Source organism: Somniosus microcephalus, chromosome 26 (assembly GCF_052327205.1).
Source record: "Somniosus microcephalus isolate GS21.2 chromosome 26, FLI_Smic_1.0, whole genome shotgun sequence".
NCBI lineage: Eukaryota > Metazoa > Chordata > Chondrichthyes > Squaliformes > Somniosidae > Somniosus > Somniosus microcephalus.
Window position 1 is genome coordinate 15,554,923 of NC_141012.1, and position 20,544 is coordinate 15,575,466.

At 45.9% G+C, this 20,544-nt stretch overlaps 1 protein-coding gene across 4 annotated transcripts in view; it reads right to left on the minus strand.

The window, feature by feature from the left end:
* The window catches only part of alg9 (ALG9 alpha-1,2-mannosyltransferase), a 325,621-nt gene that overhangs the window by 193,719 nt on the left and 111,358 nt on the right, over window positions 1-20,544 (minus strand). For all 4 annotated transcript variants that reach the window (XM_085967891.1, XM_085967889.1, XM_085967888.1 and 1 more), the window contains 2 exons: window positions 6,469-6,598; window positions 3,960-4,107 (listed from right to left, as the gene is read on the minus strand). In XM_085967891.1, the coding sequence (XP_085824017.1) occupies window positions 3,960-4,107; window positions 6,469-6,598 (278 nt within the window). The remainder of the gene's footprint in view (window positions 1-3,959; window positions 4,108-6,468; window positions 6,599-20,544) is intronic.

Below are 20,544 nucleotides of genomic sequence, written 5' to 3' on the forward strand. Positions count from 1 at the left end.
ACCAAGCTTTCAAGCTTTATTCTTTCATTTATATCAGACCAGTTTCACAGTTGTACAAATCATTACTCATTAGGGTCAGCACGGGGTGAGTGCAGGCTGAGCACTCTCCCCCAGAGATTGAGGGAGGGACACATTGGAGCTACATTCGCCCTGTATAGGACTTGAGCACAAAAATCCAGGCTGACACTCCCAGTGCAGTACTGAGGGAGTGCTGCACTGTCGGAGGTGCCGTCTTTCGGATGAGACATTAAACCGAGGGCTCGTCTGCTCTCTCGGGTGGACGTAAAAGATCCCATGGTGCTATATCGAAGAAGAGCAGGGGAGTTATCCCCGGTGTCCTGGCCAATATTTATCCCTCAATCAACATCATTAAAACAGATTATCTGGTCATTATCACATTGCTGTTTATGGGAACTTGCTGTGCGCAAACTGGCTGCCGTGTTGCCTAAATTACAACAGCGACTACACTTCAAATCATTGGTTGTAAAGCGTTTGGGACGTCAGGAAAGGTGCTACTGAAATGCAGGTCTGTCTTTCTTTATTTTCTTTTCTACTGGTGGCTTTGGGAGCTGGTATCTGAGCTCTTCTTTTGTCTGTGGAAGGTGTGTGATAACGGCAAAGGGGTGGGGGCAGGGGAGAAAACAAAATAAATTATCCAAAACGTGATTAATGTTTTGTATGGTCCACACTATAGTATGTGTATCAGAGATTCTGAAATACACAAGGATCATGTACAGGTATTCAGCAGTACAATCCAATAAAAGAATGGGTAGATGTGGAATCCTTACAAACAAAAAGCAGAAGTCTTCAACTTTGTTCATGATGACAATGACGAGAAGCACAAATCACCACACCAGCCTCTGCACGTACTTTAATGGTGTACGGGTGTCACTGGTCTCATCATACACAGTTGCCACCAGTAACAACCTGGAGGTGGGGTAACTGAGTGATTTGAGCTCTGGACTAGGGGGTATCGGATATTTGAGTCCCAGCAGAGCTCATCCTTTGGAGGTTGGTACAGTGAGCTCCATGTGGGGAAGACAACAGGACACCACAGGAGGGAACCGTTGTAGTACCAAGAAAAGAAGTGGCTGGAAACACTCAGCAAGTCAGGCAGCATCTCTGGGGAGAACAGAGCAGCTAACGTTTTAGGCTCGGACCCTTTCTCAGAACAGTTAGCTTGATTTGATGGGTGTTGGTCAAGAGGTAAATGTTGGCCAGGACACCGGAACTCCTTTACAAAAAGCAAAATACTGCAGATGCTGGAAATCTGAAATAAAAACAGAAAATGCTGGAGATACTCAGCAGGTCAGGCAGCATTCTGTGGAGAGAGAAACAGAGTTAACGTTTCAGGTCGATGACCCTTCGTCAGAACTCTCTGTTCTTCTCCGAGTAGTGCCAGGGGATCTTTTACGTCCACCAAAGAGGTGGTTGAATGTCTCACATGAAAGATGGATCTCATGTTCAAAGTTATGGAGGGTTTTCCTAGAGTAGACAGGAAGAAACTGTTTCCCCCAGCAGGAGGGTTGGTAACCAGAGGACACAGATTCAAAATAATTGGTTGAAAAGCCAGGGTGACAGTGAGGAGAATTATTTTTTACGCTGCGGGTTGTTAAGATCTGGAATGCGCTGCCTGAAAAGGTAACGGAAGCAGATTCAATAGTAACTTTCAAAAGGGAACTGAATAAATACTTTAAAAGGAAACAAATGTGCAGGGCGTTGGGGAAAGACCAGGGGAGTGGGACTAACTGGAGATCTCTTTCAGAGAGCCGGCCCAGGCACGATGGGCCGAATGTGCTGCATGATTCTATGTGGAATGGCCTTCGGGATAAAACATCGAGCCAGCATGGGATCAGGGGGGAATCACATTAAGGAACTGCAAAACTGGGATTCTTTGAATCAAAAATTTGTACCTAAAAGTGTTCGCTTTATTTCATCCCTTCCCCACAAAGCAACACAAATGAAATCGGGCTCCATTCACACTGGCCAGGCTGAGATGATCTCATTCGTTTTTTTCTACTGTGTTGAAGAAATGATTCACCAGCGATGGTGTTTAAGTGCCCGGCGCCTTAAGTTGAAACCAGTTCTCGGTCCCTTTACCAAGTCACTCGGCTCTCTTCAAACCTCCAGCTATGGTGCTCAGGTCCGTGTGGTACAACAGCTGGAGCGACTCTGCTGCTGGGATTCGAGAATGCCTAGTTCGACAATATTCAGATTTGAGCCTTTTACAAAAGTCGGATAGCCAGGTGGTGAAGGATAGAACACTAGAGCCTAGTCTTTAGTTACTCACAAGCCTTTATTTACAGAGATATATAGTACACCCCCCAAGATCAGCTTGCAACCCTTCCCCAGCCTACTCCCATATATAGGAGAGCAAGTGAGTCCCCAATTATCTCCAACCACCTGCATACAATTAACACTCAATTGCTAGACACCACTTAAGTACAATTAACAATGTGTAATTGAAACGGTTTTCCGAGGGTTCTCTCCTTCCTTCTCTCACAACCTGGGCTATTCCAGGATGTTCTGCCCCAAGCAGCAGATGGAACATCACCAGTCCTTCAACTAAAAAAAGTAAATGCTAATTGAAAATGTTAAATATTCTTCATTCATATCATGACAGATTGTTGAAATAAATCTTGTGAAATGTATCAAACTGTGTAGATACAACACTTTCAAACTTATAGTACATCCTCCCTTTAATGTTTTGCATTCCTCATTTTTTTTTAAGGTAAAATTACAAAAATCCTTGGTTGAAAGGCAACCAGCAGAAGATGGGAATAAACCCGCTGTGCGTGTTTCAAGATGGGTAATCACCACGGATCACATCCAGTCGTCAGCAGAGTTAGTCTATTACAGATGCTGAGGAAACAGTCTTTTATTTTAAAACCATGTACAGGAAACTCTCGTTTAAACGGCACCTAAATATCTGGAATTCTCTATTAACCGGCAAAATTCATACTCCAAAAACAACACCTCAACAACCGGAAATGTTGCCGAGTCCGAGTCTCCCGCGGTGGCCGAGTTAGTCAGTGGGGGTAGTTCTCCAAACTGCCACTACTCGGCTTCTTGGCGCTGTTGGAAGTCGGAACTCCTCAATAACAGGGTTCTGACTCTCCCGCGCTGCTGGTAGTCTCTTTAACACAACATTCTGTAGGTGAGCACCCAATTATACGGCACATTTCCTGATTTAAAAAATTTTTGTTCGTTAAAAATAGCCTCGGTAGATAACCTTCTCCGTCATCCGGAATTTTTAATCAATCGGCACCATCCCGGTCCCGTCGGTGCCGGATACCAAAGAGTTCCCTGTATTCACTTAATTCTTGATAAAACACAGATTCAAAACATAGGAGTTTGGCAGTTCAATGAAAAAAAGTGTTAAAACTGTTTACTTCGGATGAACGCTCCCACCAAAATATTAAACCAGCGATCAGCTATTCAGATACTGAATCATCCTTTCCAGTATTTTCTCCTTTTGTCCGGGAAAAAAAAATATGCCCACGATGTACAAAAAAGAAATCAAGAGCTACAAAGCAGGACTAACAAACTCCGAGGAGCATTCTCCCACTTCTTTTGCTGATCGACATTCCAGTTACAAACTATTGCCAGCAAACCACCCAGCCCAATGTTTCCTTAACATTCATTCTCGGGATATGTGCGATTTCCCATCCCTAGCTGCAGGCACACCCATGTCACTGATATCTGGAAGTGTATATCTGTTTTCTTATAAAGCATTATTAAAACACTATTTACATGCAGCACTTTCGTATTATCTGGTATTATAATTTAGATGGGGCGTCCGTGATTACTAATCCATTTGAAAAGGGGTCCTTCAACCCAAAAAAAAGTTGCTGGAACACCGCATTAGACAAACATGGTATGTTACCTGCTAAACACAAACAGCAATGACATAATGTCTAACCACAGAACTGAGGCCCTGCATATATAAAGTTACTTACTTGTCAGGTAGGAGAAAGCTACTGGGAAAGCGATACCATTCCTTTCCAACACAAACATTGACTGGTCTCCCCTCAGGCACCATGTGAATGCTTGGGTCTGTGGCAATCCTGTGGAACTCTGGGTAAAGGTCAAGTGGGGCGTGGTAACCTGCGGATTAACAGCGAGACAACATGATGGAAATTTCTGCCATGACCTCAAATTTATTTGGCCTTTCAGGAGAATTTCACGGGAAAAAAAGCCAGGTTTCATTAGCAAACTTTTTGTTCAGAAAACAAACAAAAAATGTTTTCCCGCGTACAAGCAAATCAGCAGGTCTAGAACAGCACAGGTGATGCTGCAAATACAAGTCTTCAAACAAAGACTTTCATGTTTCTCTTCCCGCCTCCCCCCCACCCCCTCCCTCCCCCACTGACCCGACTTTTTCTCCCTCCTCACATTGTGGATGCTCAGTCATTGAGTATAGTCAAGGCTGAGAGCGATAGATTTTTGGTCTCTAAGGGAAATCAAGAGATTATGGGGATCGGGCGGAAAATTGGAGTTGAGGTCGAAGATCAGCCATGATCTTATTGAATGGCGGAGCAGGCTCGAGGGGCCGTATGGCCGACTCCTGCTCCTAGTTCGCATGTTCACCTGAAGCCACTGGTTCATGCGGCCATATGATTCCAGTTGCCCTCTGGTAACGCCCCCAGCAAGTGGGCATTCTTCATGTAAATGCAGATGACAAGTGTTCGTAGGGTATCTGACCCCTGGGGACATCACAGCCAGGCCTGTGTCTGTCCTTGCCCGGCACCCATACAAATGCACTTCTCAGCAGTGGTCACTAGGTAGCAATTAGGATTGGGAGCACTGGCCAATGTTTTACCGCTGTTGAGCTCCAAGGGCAATTAGCAGTGTACCAACTGGGATCAGCTCCCTCAGCACAGAGAGGGAGTCCAGACTGAGACCTTGCTGGGTTTTTTCGGGTCAGCAACAATCTGAGCCGTTTACTTATCCACTCAGGCACGAGGCAGCCAAGGACTTTGGATTTTAAAAACTACGGCCCGGAATTTGTGGTCAGCGGCGAAGCAAAGGCGCTTGCCGCTGTTCCAAAGAAAGCTGCCCACAGAGATCGCGAGAGGTCTGCCTATTCCGACGCGCAAGAGAGTGCCAGCGCTCTATAATGGGGAATCCCGACCGCGATCTGCTGTGACGTCAACAAGCTGTCTGAGCAGCCAGTCACAATGCAGAATTCTCACAGACAGGGAACCAGGGAGTGAAGAAGTTGCTTTTGTTCAGACTTTAATAAAAAATGTTACAGAGAGCAAAACAAAGATTGGGGCTCTCACATGGGGAAAAGGTAAACCTGAAATAATTATGAATAAACTTTAAAAAATGTCAATTTTTAAAAAAAAGTTTCTTAAAAATTGTAACTTTTATTGTAATGGAGACATTTGACACGCCACAAAATTAAAATTAGTTTTCAGGGCCATAATGTCTGTTTAGCAGTCAAAACGTTGTTCAAACCCCAGTTACACCTAATCCAACAAGGCCTAACATTTAATGGGGTATTTAACAGCGATATTACCGTGGAAAACCCCAAGTTTTTATCAGTTTCACTGATTACACTGATTCCTGGCTCTGTGGGGGCAGGGGGGGGGTACACAGCGCAGCCAGTGTCGGAGCAGTGAATGACTGAGCGCAACTTCAGGATTTCCGTGTTTAGGTGCGCGCGTGCTACATCCTGAAGTTGCGGTCAGTTTCAAAGGGGTAATAACAGCAAATGCTTGACTTTATGTTTCCCAGCACCACACAATTGGTCGTGATTAAACCAAATCGCCACGTTATATTAAAAACGCAAGACATACTGGGGACATTAAGCAGTGGACCACAATCCTGGCAATTATGCCAGCATCGCTCCCACTGACCCCCCACCCCTCCCAGTGCTGACCCCATCAGAGTTTTTAGGGTTAGTAGGAGGGCACCTCATCTGCATGGGGCCAGCAGCCACCTGCACCACTATAAGTGCATGCCCCATCCTCTTGGAAACTCCAGCGCCACCACTGGCAGGAGGGTGCAATTGCCGTGTGACAAGTTTACATAGACAGTTTCCATTGTAAATGTGAACACAGGAATTTATATTGGAAAGATAAAAATATGGACAGAATGCAAGAGTTTAAAATGCCCGTTTGCCTGGTCCCATTATCCCCACCCTTTAACCCCACTTCACCTGAAGACTACACTTGTTCTTGACTAGCTGTGTGCGTCACCATGGGAGATCAGCCAGTTAGTAGCTTTAACTTTGGGTTTGTTACCCTTCAAAACAACCAGTTGTTCAAGAAAGCCTTCGAAAACTGAAGCCTTTGAGAAAAATCTCACACCCAACCATATTTTGTACAAAGTCTGGGTGGAATCTTTTTATCCTTTTTGCAAGTACTGAGCACTTATCACTACATGCAGAGTGGGGGGGTGGCGGGGGGGAGAAAAAAGTTCCATCGCACACAAACACCACAAATACCTGCAGCCACTAACCTCTGAATAAAGCCACTGAGCGGGAGAGAGAGAGAAATCCAAACAGGATGACCATGCCCAAAGCAAGCCAATTAGAGGAGACGGTATAGTGCTCTAGACGGTAACGCTGGAATAAGAAATGGTAGGACTTCTGTAAAAAGATGGATAGTGTCACAGTTAATCATTAGTGTAGACCAGAAGGGTGAGCACATATAGGTTAAATCCAGGTTAGCATTTATCTCCAGTTGCCGATGCCAACAGCTCTTGGGTGTTCGGATTTAGGATCTGTCCACCGGAGGCAACAGGCCAAGCACCACCTTTTCCAGAACTTAAAATAATTTGAACTTAATAAACCGTGAAGTAAGAAATGCAAGTGCAAATAGAGCCAAGTTGCCTGGATTTCGTGGGTCAGATTGCCAGGGTTTTGAGGGCTGCGTGTGGCATATGGGCTATATTTTGGGCACACGGACTGTATTTTGGCCCAATTGTAGACTGTAAACTAATTGTGAATGAGGCTTGCTAACCTACCTACCAATGCAAGCTGGCAATAGGAAGGTACAAGGTGTGTGCAGCCAAGTTTTAATAAACACACACACACACACACACACACACACACACCTTCCTCTACAGTTTATAGCATCACTGCACATGCAGAGGTACATACATGACACATGGCCGCATATGCGTGCTCGAACATTCTTAGTGATACTCTCAGTTTCAGAGAAAGTCAGAACCTTGCTTGAGAGGGGCTGGCACAATTCTTGCCACATTATTTAATGTGCCTGACCCGTGCAAGGCAAAGGCAAAAACAGGTTTATAAAACAGACATGCACTCAAGCCCACATATTTGCACATTCCTAGGACATTCCATATTGTAATGGATATCTGAAAGCCTTAGTTTGTTCCTAGCATGTTATAGGAAGCCCCATTACATGCAAGACTGATTAATAACATCTTCCGTCCCTTGTGATTTAAAGCATTTATCTCTATTCTACGCGCATTTTCATCATGTTACTAGCTGACAACACTCGCTGGGCACAAGCACTGGTGGAGAGACATTGAAGACGCCTTCTCACATATACTGACTTTATATTCAATTACATTTAGCATTTGGGTGCACAAAAAGTGTAATATATAAACAGAGAAAGAAAAAGGGGTCGGATTGTCTTAGGAAGGGGTAATTCTTTGTTACTATTGTTTATCCCGCCGTTCTATTTCAGTAAGAGGTTCTCTTTCTGTCAGTTAACCTCCCTCACCCGCACACCCTCCCCCCTCCCCCAATCCCTGGTTGAAAGTGTTGGCTTGCATCTGAATCAATGGAGATGTTCTGGCAGTCAAATGGCTGCCTCTTAACCTACATGATCAGGGCAGCTCTTGAGCAACAAAATTGCAGGCCTCCACTAGGCTAGAAAAGATGTACAAAAATGAGGCCGTCTCCTACTGAGCAGGAGATATTGCGATCTTGTGTTAAAAAAGACAGAGATAAAGGAGCACTTTGTACAGTCTTGCCTTTCCTGCTCCTTCAAGGGCACTTGATTGAAACCAGCCCATTAGTACCTTTAGTCAAGCAGTATAACATACACTTCACTTTATTTTCAACACCACTGAAGCACAACAAATACACAAATTAGTTTCGAGAGGGCAGGTCATGTTTATGGGTTCGGCATTTCTAACGGGAATTCTACTCAGGAGAACAGCTGTTTTCATCTGGGTTCAGCTGTATTGTGTTCAAGGTTTAAAAAGAACGAGGCAAAGGTTGATGAGTTTTGGGGTACATCACTACAAGTTACTTCTTTCAGAAAAACTCATCACATTTAAAAAGTACTTGGATATGCACTTGAAGTGCCGTAACCTACAGGGCTACGGACCAACAGCTGGTAAGTGGGATTAGGCTGGATCGCTCTTTTTTTGGTCGGCACGGACACAATGGGTCGAATAGCCTCCTTCTGTGCTGTAAACTTCTCTGATATTCTGGGGGCGATTTTGCCAGCCCTGGGGGAGGCGGGACTGCCGGGAAAATGGCAGAATTTGGAGTGCGGGGCCATCTTCCCAGAAGGCGGGTAGCTGTCCCGCGCCGGGTCCCGTCTCCTTGGAGGCGGGAAGGGATTAAAGCGTATTAACTGCCTGTTAACAGGCAGAAAATAGGATTATCCCCTTTTTGCCCTCACAAGTGCGGGCTTCCCGAAGGCTCCAAAACCCGCCAGCTCAGCGAGGCGAGTACTGGGTCTGCGGGGGTCGGGGGGGGTGCAAAACTGTGGTGTGAAGGTAAGTGATAGGTGCAAGAGTGTAGAGGTAAGTATCTGAGGTAAGTGCAAAGTGTTAGTAAAAGTGCACTTACCTTTGTTTCTTCCTGCAGGCTTCAGTCGGTGTGTATGCGGAGAGTCTCGGACCTCCGTGTTGCAGATGAGAGATGGCCGTTGCATTCTCAGATGCAACAACCATCTCATTTCTGTAAAAGAAAGAAGGTTGATGAGGTCTTGTATGCAAGACATCATCAACCTGCAGAGATTGTCACTGTTTGACAGCTTCACAGAGCTGTCAAACGATGACAATTCAGCTGGCAAAAATTTTTGACAGATGAAATGTCATACGTTGACGTGCTCTGCAACCGGCTTTCCCTTGATTGGCCTGCTAAGCCCGCTGGGCGGGCCCAACAAGGTCAATCAAGGGGAAATAGCGTAGGTTGGCCACAAGTCGATGGAGGCGGGGCAGCAGTCCCGGCATGCAGCAGTCCCACCTCCAACGCGCCCCCAGTCACAAAGTCGGCCCCTCTGATTCTCTCTCATTAAGTCGCAATTAGTTATTGTTTTCCTTTCTCTCAAGAGCCCGCGTCATCGCCCTCCCAGCTCTCTGAGGAAACACCAAAGAATGGAAGTCAGAGAAAGGGGAATGGAACCGAAATAACATTTCAGAACAAAAGAAAAATACTGTCCAAAAACAGAAGCAACATTTGTGTGGATCATTAAAGGGTCTTTTCCCTTTAAATGCTCAATGACCTGCTGTACATTTCCAACATTTCCTGTTTCTATTTCCTTTTTATTGACCTTTCCTCCGTGTGCTTTTTGCCTTTAATATCATCCCTCCCCAGCTGCTCATAAATATCCATCGCAACAAATTTATTTCAGTAACATTTTCAGACGCAATATAAATACGCACGTCTCCATTCTCCTTGCATTCAATATATATCCACATACGCTGCAGCTGAAATGTGTTTTGATGCTACAGGAGCCCTTTTCGGTTTAACAAATGCTACGTTGGATACTTTTTGCACCCGTTTCCATTCCATCTGCCCCGCAGAAGCACCGCGCTATTCCGTGGTATATACTGTCAGGAATGCTTTGCATCACTTTCTGTTAGACTAACGGATTTTGAAGGGGGCATCTGATTAAATTGCATCTGCAGATGGCCAATGGGTTTGCTGCAGGGTTGGAGAGAAGTTTTCTTTCCCTACAGCTGAATTTGTTGTTAAACAGAACCCCCCCATCTGTCCAGTTTAGTGAGCTGACCTTTTCTTTCCATAATACGCCAATGCTGGCTGAAGGAACAATGCTAACATACTGCCCAACAGATAAAGGGACAGGCTGCTCGAACATTCTAACCCAGCCTCTCAGACGGTTCCGTGCTTTTCTCCCCTCATGTTCTGATTATTCCAAAAAGGAACAAAGAACATAAGAGATAGAAGCAGGAGTCGGCCATTCGGCCCCTCGAGCCTGCTCCGCCATTCAATGAGATCATGCTGATCTGATAATGTGTGAATCAACTGGTAATAATTGGCATTTTTCAAATATTTGTCATTAAAATACTATGGGGGAAAAATTCAGTTGTTTGCGCCTCCCGTTAGCGCCTTAAGAGGGCGCTAATGGGACGCAAAGCAACTAGCGCCCGGGTGCGGCGATGTTTGCGCCGCTCGTAAAATTAACTAGACATTTTGCGGCGGCGCTAAACACTACCACCACGATCTCCTGCGCCTGCAGATTGTGATGTCAGTCGAGTGCGCAACGCCCCGTTAGCACCCCGGACCGGAAATTGAGTGGCGCCCCCTGCCTTACCGCCTGCCGCTAGCAACGACAGGTTGAGGGGAGCGTTATGCTGTCAGAAAGGGACTGGGGGAGCGCTATTTAAAGGCGACCGCATCCTGCCTTTTTTTGTCGGTGGCATTTTTGCACCACGCATTCTGAGAGAGAGAGAGAGAGAGAGAGAGAGAGACTTCTGGAGAGATTCAACGCTGTGTGAAGGAGTTTTGGGTACTGAGCAGCACTTTGCAGGTTCATTTTGATTTGCCCTTCCTTGCTTCGCCAGCGCTCTGAGTTAGCGCCTCACTCCTCGGCCTTTGCGCCTTAAGACAGATGTGAAGCGCCTGATTTAGTGCTCCAATCACCTCCAGGGGCGATAAAAGCCAAGTTTGCTGTCAGAGGTGATAATTAGCGCCAGGTGCTAAACTTTGCGTACGGCTGATAATGGCGCCCCAAACAGGGCGATACTGAATTTTTCCCCCGATGGGTTTTTGGTTCTCATTGTGATAGAAGTTTAAAAACGATACTCTTTTCAGCCAATTAATTTTGTTCTTGGACAGCAGTGGTTTAGTGATATCATCATATTGGCAGGCATACAGGCTGCACCCGAACAAGAAGCTCTCCCTGGGGGAAAGTTTATAAACCTGCAACCCACCCTCGCCATTCCCATATTAACTGGCCTACGTGCAAATTAACATGGCAATCCGAAGACTAGCATCAGATTCCGAAACATATACATGCAGGAAACCACAGAACAAGAAATGGCCCATCAAGGGCACTCTATCCAGAAGTCCTATCAGTCGTTCCCATCATTGGCTCTGCTCCCATTGAATCTACTGATGAAAAGAAGAACAATAGACTATAGTTGCCGCTAGGATTTTGCTCATTACAGGTTCCAGGCATTTACAATGGTATTTTCTGCAAGCTTGAGTCTGTATTCATTTTTAGTCACATTAAATTTATTTTCATCGTTAATCATTTTGTATTTCTCTTGGGATGCAGTTAAAGTGTCATATTTGTGTAAAATTGACATACAACTCCCGACTGATGGATTTGTATTATACAGTGAATTTTACTGATGCTTTTTGAACAGCACACATTAATCCTCTGCATCATCTATCAATATGATCTTGATGTTGTTATCCCCTTGGGGAGTCCCTCTTACACCACGTGGGCTCAACTAGACATCGAGTATAATTCCAGGGCAGCGTCAAGTCAGGTTTAAAAGTGCTCGCAGGGTCTCTTCGACATTCTGGGCACTTGTGAAGCCGTTGTTTCTTTCCCCCCCGCAAATAAATGTTTCGAGAAAGTGGTCAGTCCTGATCATGTTCTCACAACATTTAAGGATTACTGGTTGCGAGACAAGCTCGGGGTTTGCAAGCGGAGCTTTCTCATGGCTGCAAGGTGTGAATTCGCAGTCCATTGTACAAAAGGGAGGTGGGGGTTGGGTGGGGGGGGGGGGTGAGGCTGCTGTCAGGAGCTCCACATGACAGCTTCCATCCTCAGACTGGTAACAAAGTATAAGGGCAGCCTCAAAGAAAGAATTTGCATTTATATAGCGCCTTTCAGGACCTCAGCATGTCCCATAGCACTTCACAGCTAACACTTTTACAGAAGTACTTTTGAAGTGTAGTCACTGTTGTAATGTAGGAAACACGGCAGCCAATTTGCGCACAGCAAGGTCTGACAAAACGCAATATGATAATGTGATCATCTATTTTAGTGCTGTTGGTTGGTTGATTAAATATTTAAAAAGATTTGCATTTATATAGCGCTTTTCACGACCACTAGACATCCCAAACACTTTACAGCCAATGAGGTGCTTTTTGAAGTGTAGTCACTGTTGTAATGTAGGAGCCAGGACACTGGGGAGAACTCCCCTGCTGTTCTTCAAATAGTGGCCGTGGGATCTTTTACATCCACCTGAGAGGGCAGATGGGGCCTCGGTTTAATGTCTCATCCGAAAGACGCCATCTCCGACAGTGCAGCACTCCCTCAGCACTGCAGGAGTGGGACTTGAACACACAACCTTCTGAACCACAGCTAATGCCTCGAAAATGGACTAAATTATACAGCCTCACATGTAGTATGGGCAGCAACCGCAATTAATGTTGTGCTCCAGGGTTCAGAGATGGCAATACTACCGTACTGTAGTGCATTATGTATGTGAGTTGATATTAATGAAGATTGAAAAATAAAAGTTAATGCCATGCTGCACTGTGTTGGTCGAAGACTTTCTCAACTGTACTAAACCTGCTACTTTACAAACTGCTACCTACGATCATTTCTTTCCTGAGAGTTTATTAATTCCCAAGTTGAGCCAAACTGAAGACATTCAGAAATTCAAAAAGTGCAGCATAAAATATTCAACATCTGTCATTTTTAATGCAGTTGATAAGTTACAAAGACAGCGAGCCCAATTTAATAATTAAACACACGGTCATATTTTTGGTTTTGTGCTGCTGCAGCACATTTCATACTGGTTGTCCTTTAATTTGAATACATTTTTTGGGGGACTTTTCCTTTTAAACTCAAAAAGTTCTCGGTCAGATATAGGCACTGCCTTTATTCAGTCTTCTTAGTGATAGGGCACACTGGCTACATGTGCCTCCTGGTCATGCCTGTAGCTGCTCGAGAACACAGCAGAGTCAGTACTCACTGGGGGCTTGGAGACACCAATTTCCAGATAATTATACAGGCACAGATGATGCCTGTGTTTGGAGAATACTGCTGGGACACTTATTTCTGCATCTCTGATTTATGTGCCTACACAGTTTTACTGGACAGTATAACTAGTATGGATGGCTCATAAGAACACTAGAATTAGGAGCAGGAGCACGACATACGGCCCTTCGAGCCTGCTCCGCCATTCAATAAGATCATGGCTGATCATCGACTTCACTCCACTTTCCCACCCGATCTCCATATCTCTTGATTCCCCTAGAGTCCAAAAATCTATTGATCTCTGTCTTGAATATACTCAACGACTCAGCCTCCACAGCCCTCTGGGGTAGAGAAATCCAAAGATTCATAACCCTCTCTGAGTGAAGACATTTCTTCTCATCTGAGTCTTAAATGACTGACCCCTTATCCTGAGACTATGCCCGCTAGTTCTAGACTCTCCAGCCAGGGGAAACAACCTCTCAACATCTACCCTGTCAAACCCCCCTCAGAATCTTATATATTTCAATGAGATCACCTCTCATTCTTTGAAACTCCGGAGGGTATAGGCCCAATCTACTCAGTATCTCTTCATAGGACAGACAACTCTCTCATCCCAGGAATCATCACTGCAGGGTAGGGTTCATTGGCACAGTCAAACACATCACAGGCAACCCAGGCAGCACTACAAAAAGTAAACCCAGGATTTAAACATTAGCACACACACAATATACTAAACAGTGGGATTATATGGCACTTGAGCTCCCACCATAGGGTGGAGTGGTACGGTAGTACAGTGGTTATGGTACTGTGTAGTGATTAGCAACCCAGGAGTCAGGAGTTGAAATCCCACCATGTGAAAATGAATTCAATAAATCTGGTAATTTGTGGTCTGGCACCAGGAAAATGACCAATGAAAGGTGGATTGTTGGTAAAAACCCAACTGGTTCAAGGGAATCTGTTACGTGTCCTAACTCGCACTAAGTCCCATTCACCCATCACCCCTGTGCTCGCTGACCTACACTGGCTCCCAATTAAGCAACGCCTCAATTTTAAAATTCTCATCCTCGTTTTCAAATCCCTCCATGCTTCGCCCTTCCCTATCGTTGTAACCTTCTCCAGCCCTACAAGCCTTCAAGATCTCTGTGCTCCTCCAATTCTGGCCTCTTGCGCATCCCCGATTTAAATCACTCCACCATTGGCGGCTGTGCCTTCAGCTGCCGAGGTCCTAAAACTCTGGAATTCCCTCCCTAAACCTCTTTCTCTCCCTTTAAGACGCTCCTTAAAACCTACCTCTTTGACCAAGCTTTTGGTCACCTGCCCCATCATAGAAACATAGAAGATAGGAGCAGGAGTAGGCCATTCGGCCCCTCGAGCCTGTTCCGTCATTTAATAAGATCATGGCTGATCATCCAAATTCAGTACCCTGTCCCTACTTTCTCTCCATAGCCCTTGATCCCTTTAGCTTTAAGAAATATATCTAACTCCTTCTTGAATATATTTAATGAATTGGCCTCAACTGCCTTCTGTGGTAGAGAATTCCACAGGTTCACCACTCTCTGGGTGAAGAAATTCCTCCTCATCTCTGTCCTAAATGGCTTACCCCTTATCCTTAGATTGTGACCCCTGGTTCCGGACTCCCCCGCCATCGGGAACATCCTTCCTGCATCTAGTCTGTCTAGTCCTGTTAGAATTTTATAAGTTTCAATGAGATCTCCTCTCATTCTTCTAAACTCCAGCGAGTATACGCCCAATCGACCCAATCTCTCCTCATACGTCATTCCTGCCATCCCAGGTATCAGTCTGGTGAATCTTCGCTGCACTCCCTCCATGGCAAGAACACCCCTCCTCAGATAAGGCGACCAAAACTGCATACAATACTCAAGGTGTGGTCTCACCAAGGCCCTGCACAACTGCAGTAAGACATCCTTGCTCCTGTACTCGAATCCTCTCGCTATGAAGGCCAACATACCATTTGCCTTCTTAACTGCCTGCTGCACCTGCATGTTTACCTTCAGTGACTGGTGCACAAGGACACCCAGGTCTCGTTGCACTTCCCCTTCTCCATATCTATTGCCGTTCAGATAATCTGCCTTCCTGTTTTTGCCACCAAAGTGGATAACCTCGCATTTATCCACATTACAGGAAACTTTCTGATATCCGGCACTGACGGGACCGAGCTGGTGCCGTACCATCAAAAGTGCCGGACATACCAGCGTTAATGTTGAAACATACGGAACTGAAAAGCTCCGTGTGAATCAACAAACCCAGCTTCAAAACAGTCGGCTGCAGCTGCAAGCGTCTCTAGCTGAAGCTGTTGCTATAGCTACAGACCTTGCAGTGCCTGACTGGGGAAAAAAAAAGCAACGAGAACTAAAAAAACTTATAGAAAAAGGCTCCTGATTTTTGCCGTTAGATCGAGTATTCCGGACATATAACCTCCGGATAAACCAAAGTTTCCTGTATACTGTATCTCCCCATCTCCTTATGTGGCTCGGTGTTTGCCAACGCTCCTGTGAAGCGCCTGGGGACGTTTTACGACGTCAAAGGGCGCTTTAGAGATGCAAGTTGTTGTTGTTACCCCTCCCCGGTCTGACCTACACTTGAACCTGGTCCACGTTAGGTGGGCCGTGAAGTGGCCTAGCAGGCCACTCGGTGGTAGAAACAATCGCTACAAAGACGGCAGCACCTCCAGAGGCCCACCCCACCTTGTCAGCGCAACTAAGGATGGCAAGAAATGGAGCCTCTCCAGTGTCGCCCACCTCCCAACAACAACATTTAAAAAAATGTAAGCCCGTCTGGATTATTAGTTGTCCTCAGCCGGAGCAGCAGTGAAGTTAACCTCCAGGCCCCTGTTGCTGCTGCCCTGGCTGCTACAAAATACATTAGATAAAATAAAGGGTTTGAACATGATGGGTTGGCAGGGCAGGTGACTGACACTTCAATTAATTAGAAATCGGAGAAAGATTTGTTCTGGGAGTTTAAAAATATGCAATAATCTAGAATGTCACTAAATAAATGATATATATTTTGAGGTTTTTTTTCTGCCTCTCAGAAACATCTACATATTTTATGGATAAGATGTTCCTGTATTTTAATAATTTTATAGCTGTGGAAACCTCAACAACGTCCAACCTACCCAGGATTTATATTAAAATTAAAATGGGAATGTCACCAGGAATACACGAATGCTGTCCCTCTGCTGCAGCTGTGTTGCAGAGCAACAGGCACGTTTGAGGAGAACACTAGGGCACGGAAATCATCACCCGCTTCTTTACTGAGAGTAAAGCCGCACTTGTGTGGGCAAAAGGGGATAATCCTCTCATCTGCCTGTTAACTACCTGTTAACAGGCAGTTAAGTGGCTGTAATCCCCTTCCCGCCTCCAGGAGATGGGACCCGGCGCGGGTCGGCTACCCGCCTCCTGGGAAGATGGCACGGAGGCGGGTTGGGGGGGGGGCGGGCACCCGCCCCCAGATTCTGCCATTTTCCCGGCAGTCCCGCCTCCCCAGGGCCGGCAAGATCGCGCCCTTTGTCAATTCTCACCATCGCCTTGTTGAGGGCCTCTCTCTCTCTAGAATGGAGCGATGGGGCGAGGGTCGGCAGTTCACCACACAGGGAGCTCCCAATCTCGATCATGCCACTGTGGGCAATTGCCAAACACTACGCCACAGAAGGGAAGGGGAGGGGGGGGGGGGAAATTATTATTGGCCCCACCATTTTATTTTGACAGGGACCTTTCTTAGCCCCGGGGGCAAGCTGAGAGAAGCCTGCCTCCTAATAGCTTTATGTGAATTTACAATGGCCTAGGTCTCAATGGAACTGAACATCAGGCGCTGCGTACGACGGTCGGCGGATCCGTCGCCTCCTGTTTTGCGCCACTGCCCGAGTCGATGTTCTCGGCTGAAAGAATCCAGAGATCAACCCTGTGATTGTAAGCTTGTAGGGAGCTGGGAAAACAGGGATTTTTCTCCAGGGGCTCATTAACGTAATAAAACTCACTACTCACTTGGTTTGAGCATAAAGCAAGGCTTTAATCAACTTGTTTCAAAACATGGAGGTCTAGTTGTACTTCACTAGTTCCTGTCTTTACAAAATGTCCTTGGGCAAGCTGGGCCCATCCCGAGTATTTATACTCCTTGGACGGCGCCACCAGCTGGCCGTCCAGCGTTATTTCATGAGTAGTTTCTTTATGATGATGAGATTTATAACACTCATCACAGAATCACAGAAACCCCACGGTGCAGATAGAGGCCATTTCGGCCCATCGAGCCTGCACCGACACATATCCCACCCGATCCTTGTAACCCCTACACCAACACATATCCCACCCTATCCCCGTAACCCCACGTATTTAATCCCCCCTAACACTAAGGGTCAATTTATCATAGCCAATCAACCTAACCCGCACATCTTTGGACTGTGGGAGGAAACCGGAGCACCCGGAGGAAACCCACGCAAACACGGGGAGAATGTGCAAACTCCACACAGACACGTAGTAAGACTTCAATTTTTTCAATCTTCTTCTTTCCCCACCAGGTTTTCTCTCGTCCTGCTGACTTCTTGACGCAGTGTGGTTTCACAGATGCTCGTCACTCAACTGGCCATTTAAGGAATCCTAGAATAGTACCGCACAGAAGGAGGCTACTCGGCCCATCGAGTCTGCGCCGGCTCTTTCGAAGAGCAGTCCAGTTAGTCCTACTCCCCCGCTCTTTCCCCATAGCCCTGCAAATTTTTTCTCCTTCCAGTATTTAAGGCTATTGAAGGCTACTATTGAATCTGTATCCACCACCCTATCAGGCAGTGTATTCCAAATCCTAACCACTCATTGTGTAAAAAAGTTTTTCCTCATGTCACCTCTGGTTCTTTTGCCAATCATAGAAACATAGAAGATAGGAGCAGGAGTAGGCCATTCGGCCCCTCGAGCCTGCTCCGCCATTCAATGAGATCATGGCTGATCATCCAAATTCAGTACCCTGTCCCTGCCTTCTCCCCATATCCCTTGATCCCTTTAGCCTTAAGAAATATATCTAACTCCTTCTTGAATATATTTAATGAATTGGCCTCCACTGCCTGCTGTGGTAGATAATTCCACAGGTTCACCACTCTCTGGGTGAAGTAATTCCTCCTTATCTCTGTCCTAAATGGCTTACCCCTTATCCTTAGACTGTGACCCCTGGTTCTGGACTCCCCGGCCATCGGGAACATCCTTCCTGCATCTAGTCTGTCTAGTCCTGTTAGAATTTTATAAGTTTCAATGAGATCCCCTCTCATTCTTCTAAACTCCAGCGAGTATAAGCCAATGGACCCAATCTCTCCTCATACGTCATTCCTGCCATCCCAGGTATCAGTCTGGTGAATCTTCGCTGCACACCCTCCATGGCAAGAACATCCTTCCTCAGATAAGGCAACCAAAACTGCACACAATACTCAAGATGTGGTCTCACCGGATAGGATTTGGGAACGGGAAACCTGGTTGATGTGCCCTAAGCTGGGATACATTACTGCCAACCTCGCCGACAGCCCCCCTCCCTGGTCTGTATGTCTCAGCTACTCATTGCTGCAACAACGGAGCCTTTGGCAGTGCCCGAGATTTCAATCCTTATTTGGACGTGGATGATGTCACAATCAGAAGAGAGACAGCTCACTATGAAGGAGGGCTTTGAACTGAAGGCATCCACTATACAGGAAACTTTTTTTATCCGGCACGGACAGGACCAACGTGGTGCCGGTTCATCAAAAATTCCGGATAACCGAACGCTATAGTAAAAGATAGGGAGAGCTGACAGCTCCGTATAAAGCAACAAACCCTGTTGCTTAGCAACAACTGTAGAACAATGGCCACAAGTTTCAAGCGTCTCTGTAGCTTAGCAACAGCTGCAGCCACACCCTTGCACAGCACAGATGGAAGGCGGCAAATACAATATGAAGTAAAACCTACTCCTGAATTTTGCCGGTTAACCGAGATTTCCGGTTATTTAGGTGCCGGTAAATTGAAAGTTTCCTGTAATTTGTACCCTTTAAATAGACAGGTGTCAGCACCAATGCCTTGAATTAAACAACAATGAGTCTATGACCAATAAAATACTCACAAGATCAGAGTATCTTTCCCTCAGGAACAACAGTGCAGAAAGCAGAGTCAGAAATGAGAAACATTTAAAGTACCATTTCGCTGAAGCTGCAAAATCTAACCTGTGATCTGACAGAAATTTATTCCACATTTTATATAGAATTTTTTTTTAAATTACATCCTGCAATCATACAGTTCACAATCTGTCATTTTTTTTTTTAAAAACAGCGACAGGGTTGCTTGCGTTTGACGTGAAGGCCGCATTGTTCAATGCCTTGTTTCATTTATACTCAGTCAAACGTCGAATGGCATTGTGGCATTGTCCTCCTGTGGCAGTATCAGCTGAAGGAAAGTGGCTTCAAGAATTCCAAAGATGTCTTTGTGTAATGATTGCGGAATACTAGTTTGGCCATCTCGGTTTGTCAGGCCGAATGTGGAAAGTGACTCTGCACGGGGATTTTACCTTCTTTTGAAATGCAGCCAATTTTGGTGGAAAACAGGGCGCGTTAAACACAAAGGTGCAGAGGGCAGTATTTAAAAAAAAAGACTTCACTGTGCTGCCGCTGCTGGATCAGTCACAACCACATAGCTCACGGGCAGTTTCACTCCCAGTCAGTCTTCATTCTCACAGACCGCTGAACTTGGTCAATCATCCAATTAAGTAGTTAGCTAGGCCGTTGTACTGTCTGTATCAGGGCAACACTGGTATCATCTGTGCAGCAGTAAGTTTGAAGCACACAGTTGTACCACTCACTGCAGAGCTACACACACACACACACACATTAACCAACCTCCTGCACTGTTGGTGTGCTTTCCATTGCAGTTTTCAATCTGTAGATCATGCTATAAAGTCATCGTACGTGTCTTCACACTGTTCCCTTTGGGGAACTGTATGAAGTGGTGGAAGGATTTCTGGCCGCGATTAACGCTCCTTCCGTGACCGTAACCATCTTCATACCAGCCATTAGGGTGGTTAGTCCTATGGCGGGAGGGTTTTACAGGCTCCCACAACCCATACGAGGGGGGGGGGGGGCACCCACACCCACGGACGCAAGTATCCCGCTGGATGTCAACCCAGAATTTAGAGCCGGAGCTCCGACTCCACTTGCCGGGACTGTCTGGAGCGGGGTTCGAAACCCTACGCCTTCTGGCCCAGCGGCGGGGATGCTACCGCTACGCCAAAGGCCCACTCTGCTATAAAGTAAGTGGTTATATTACTGGACTGTTACTAATCCAGAGGGCTGGACTAATAATCCTGACAGCACGAGTTCAAATCCTACCATGGCAGTTTGAGAATTTGAATTCCGTTTAAATCTGGAAATAAAAAAGCTGGTATCAGCAAAGGTGACGGTGAA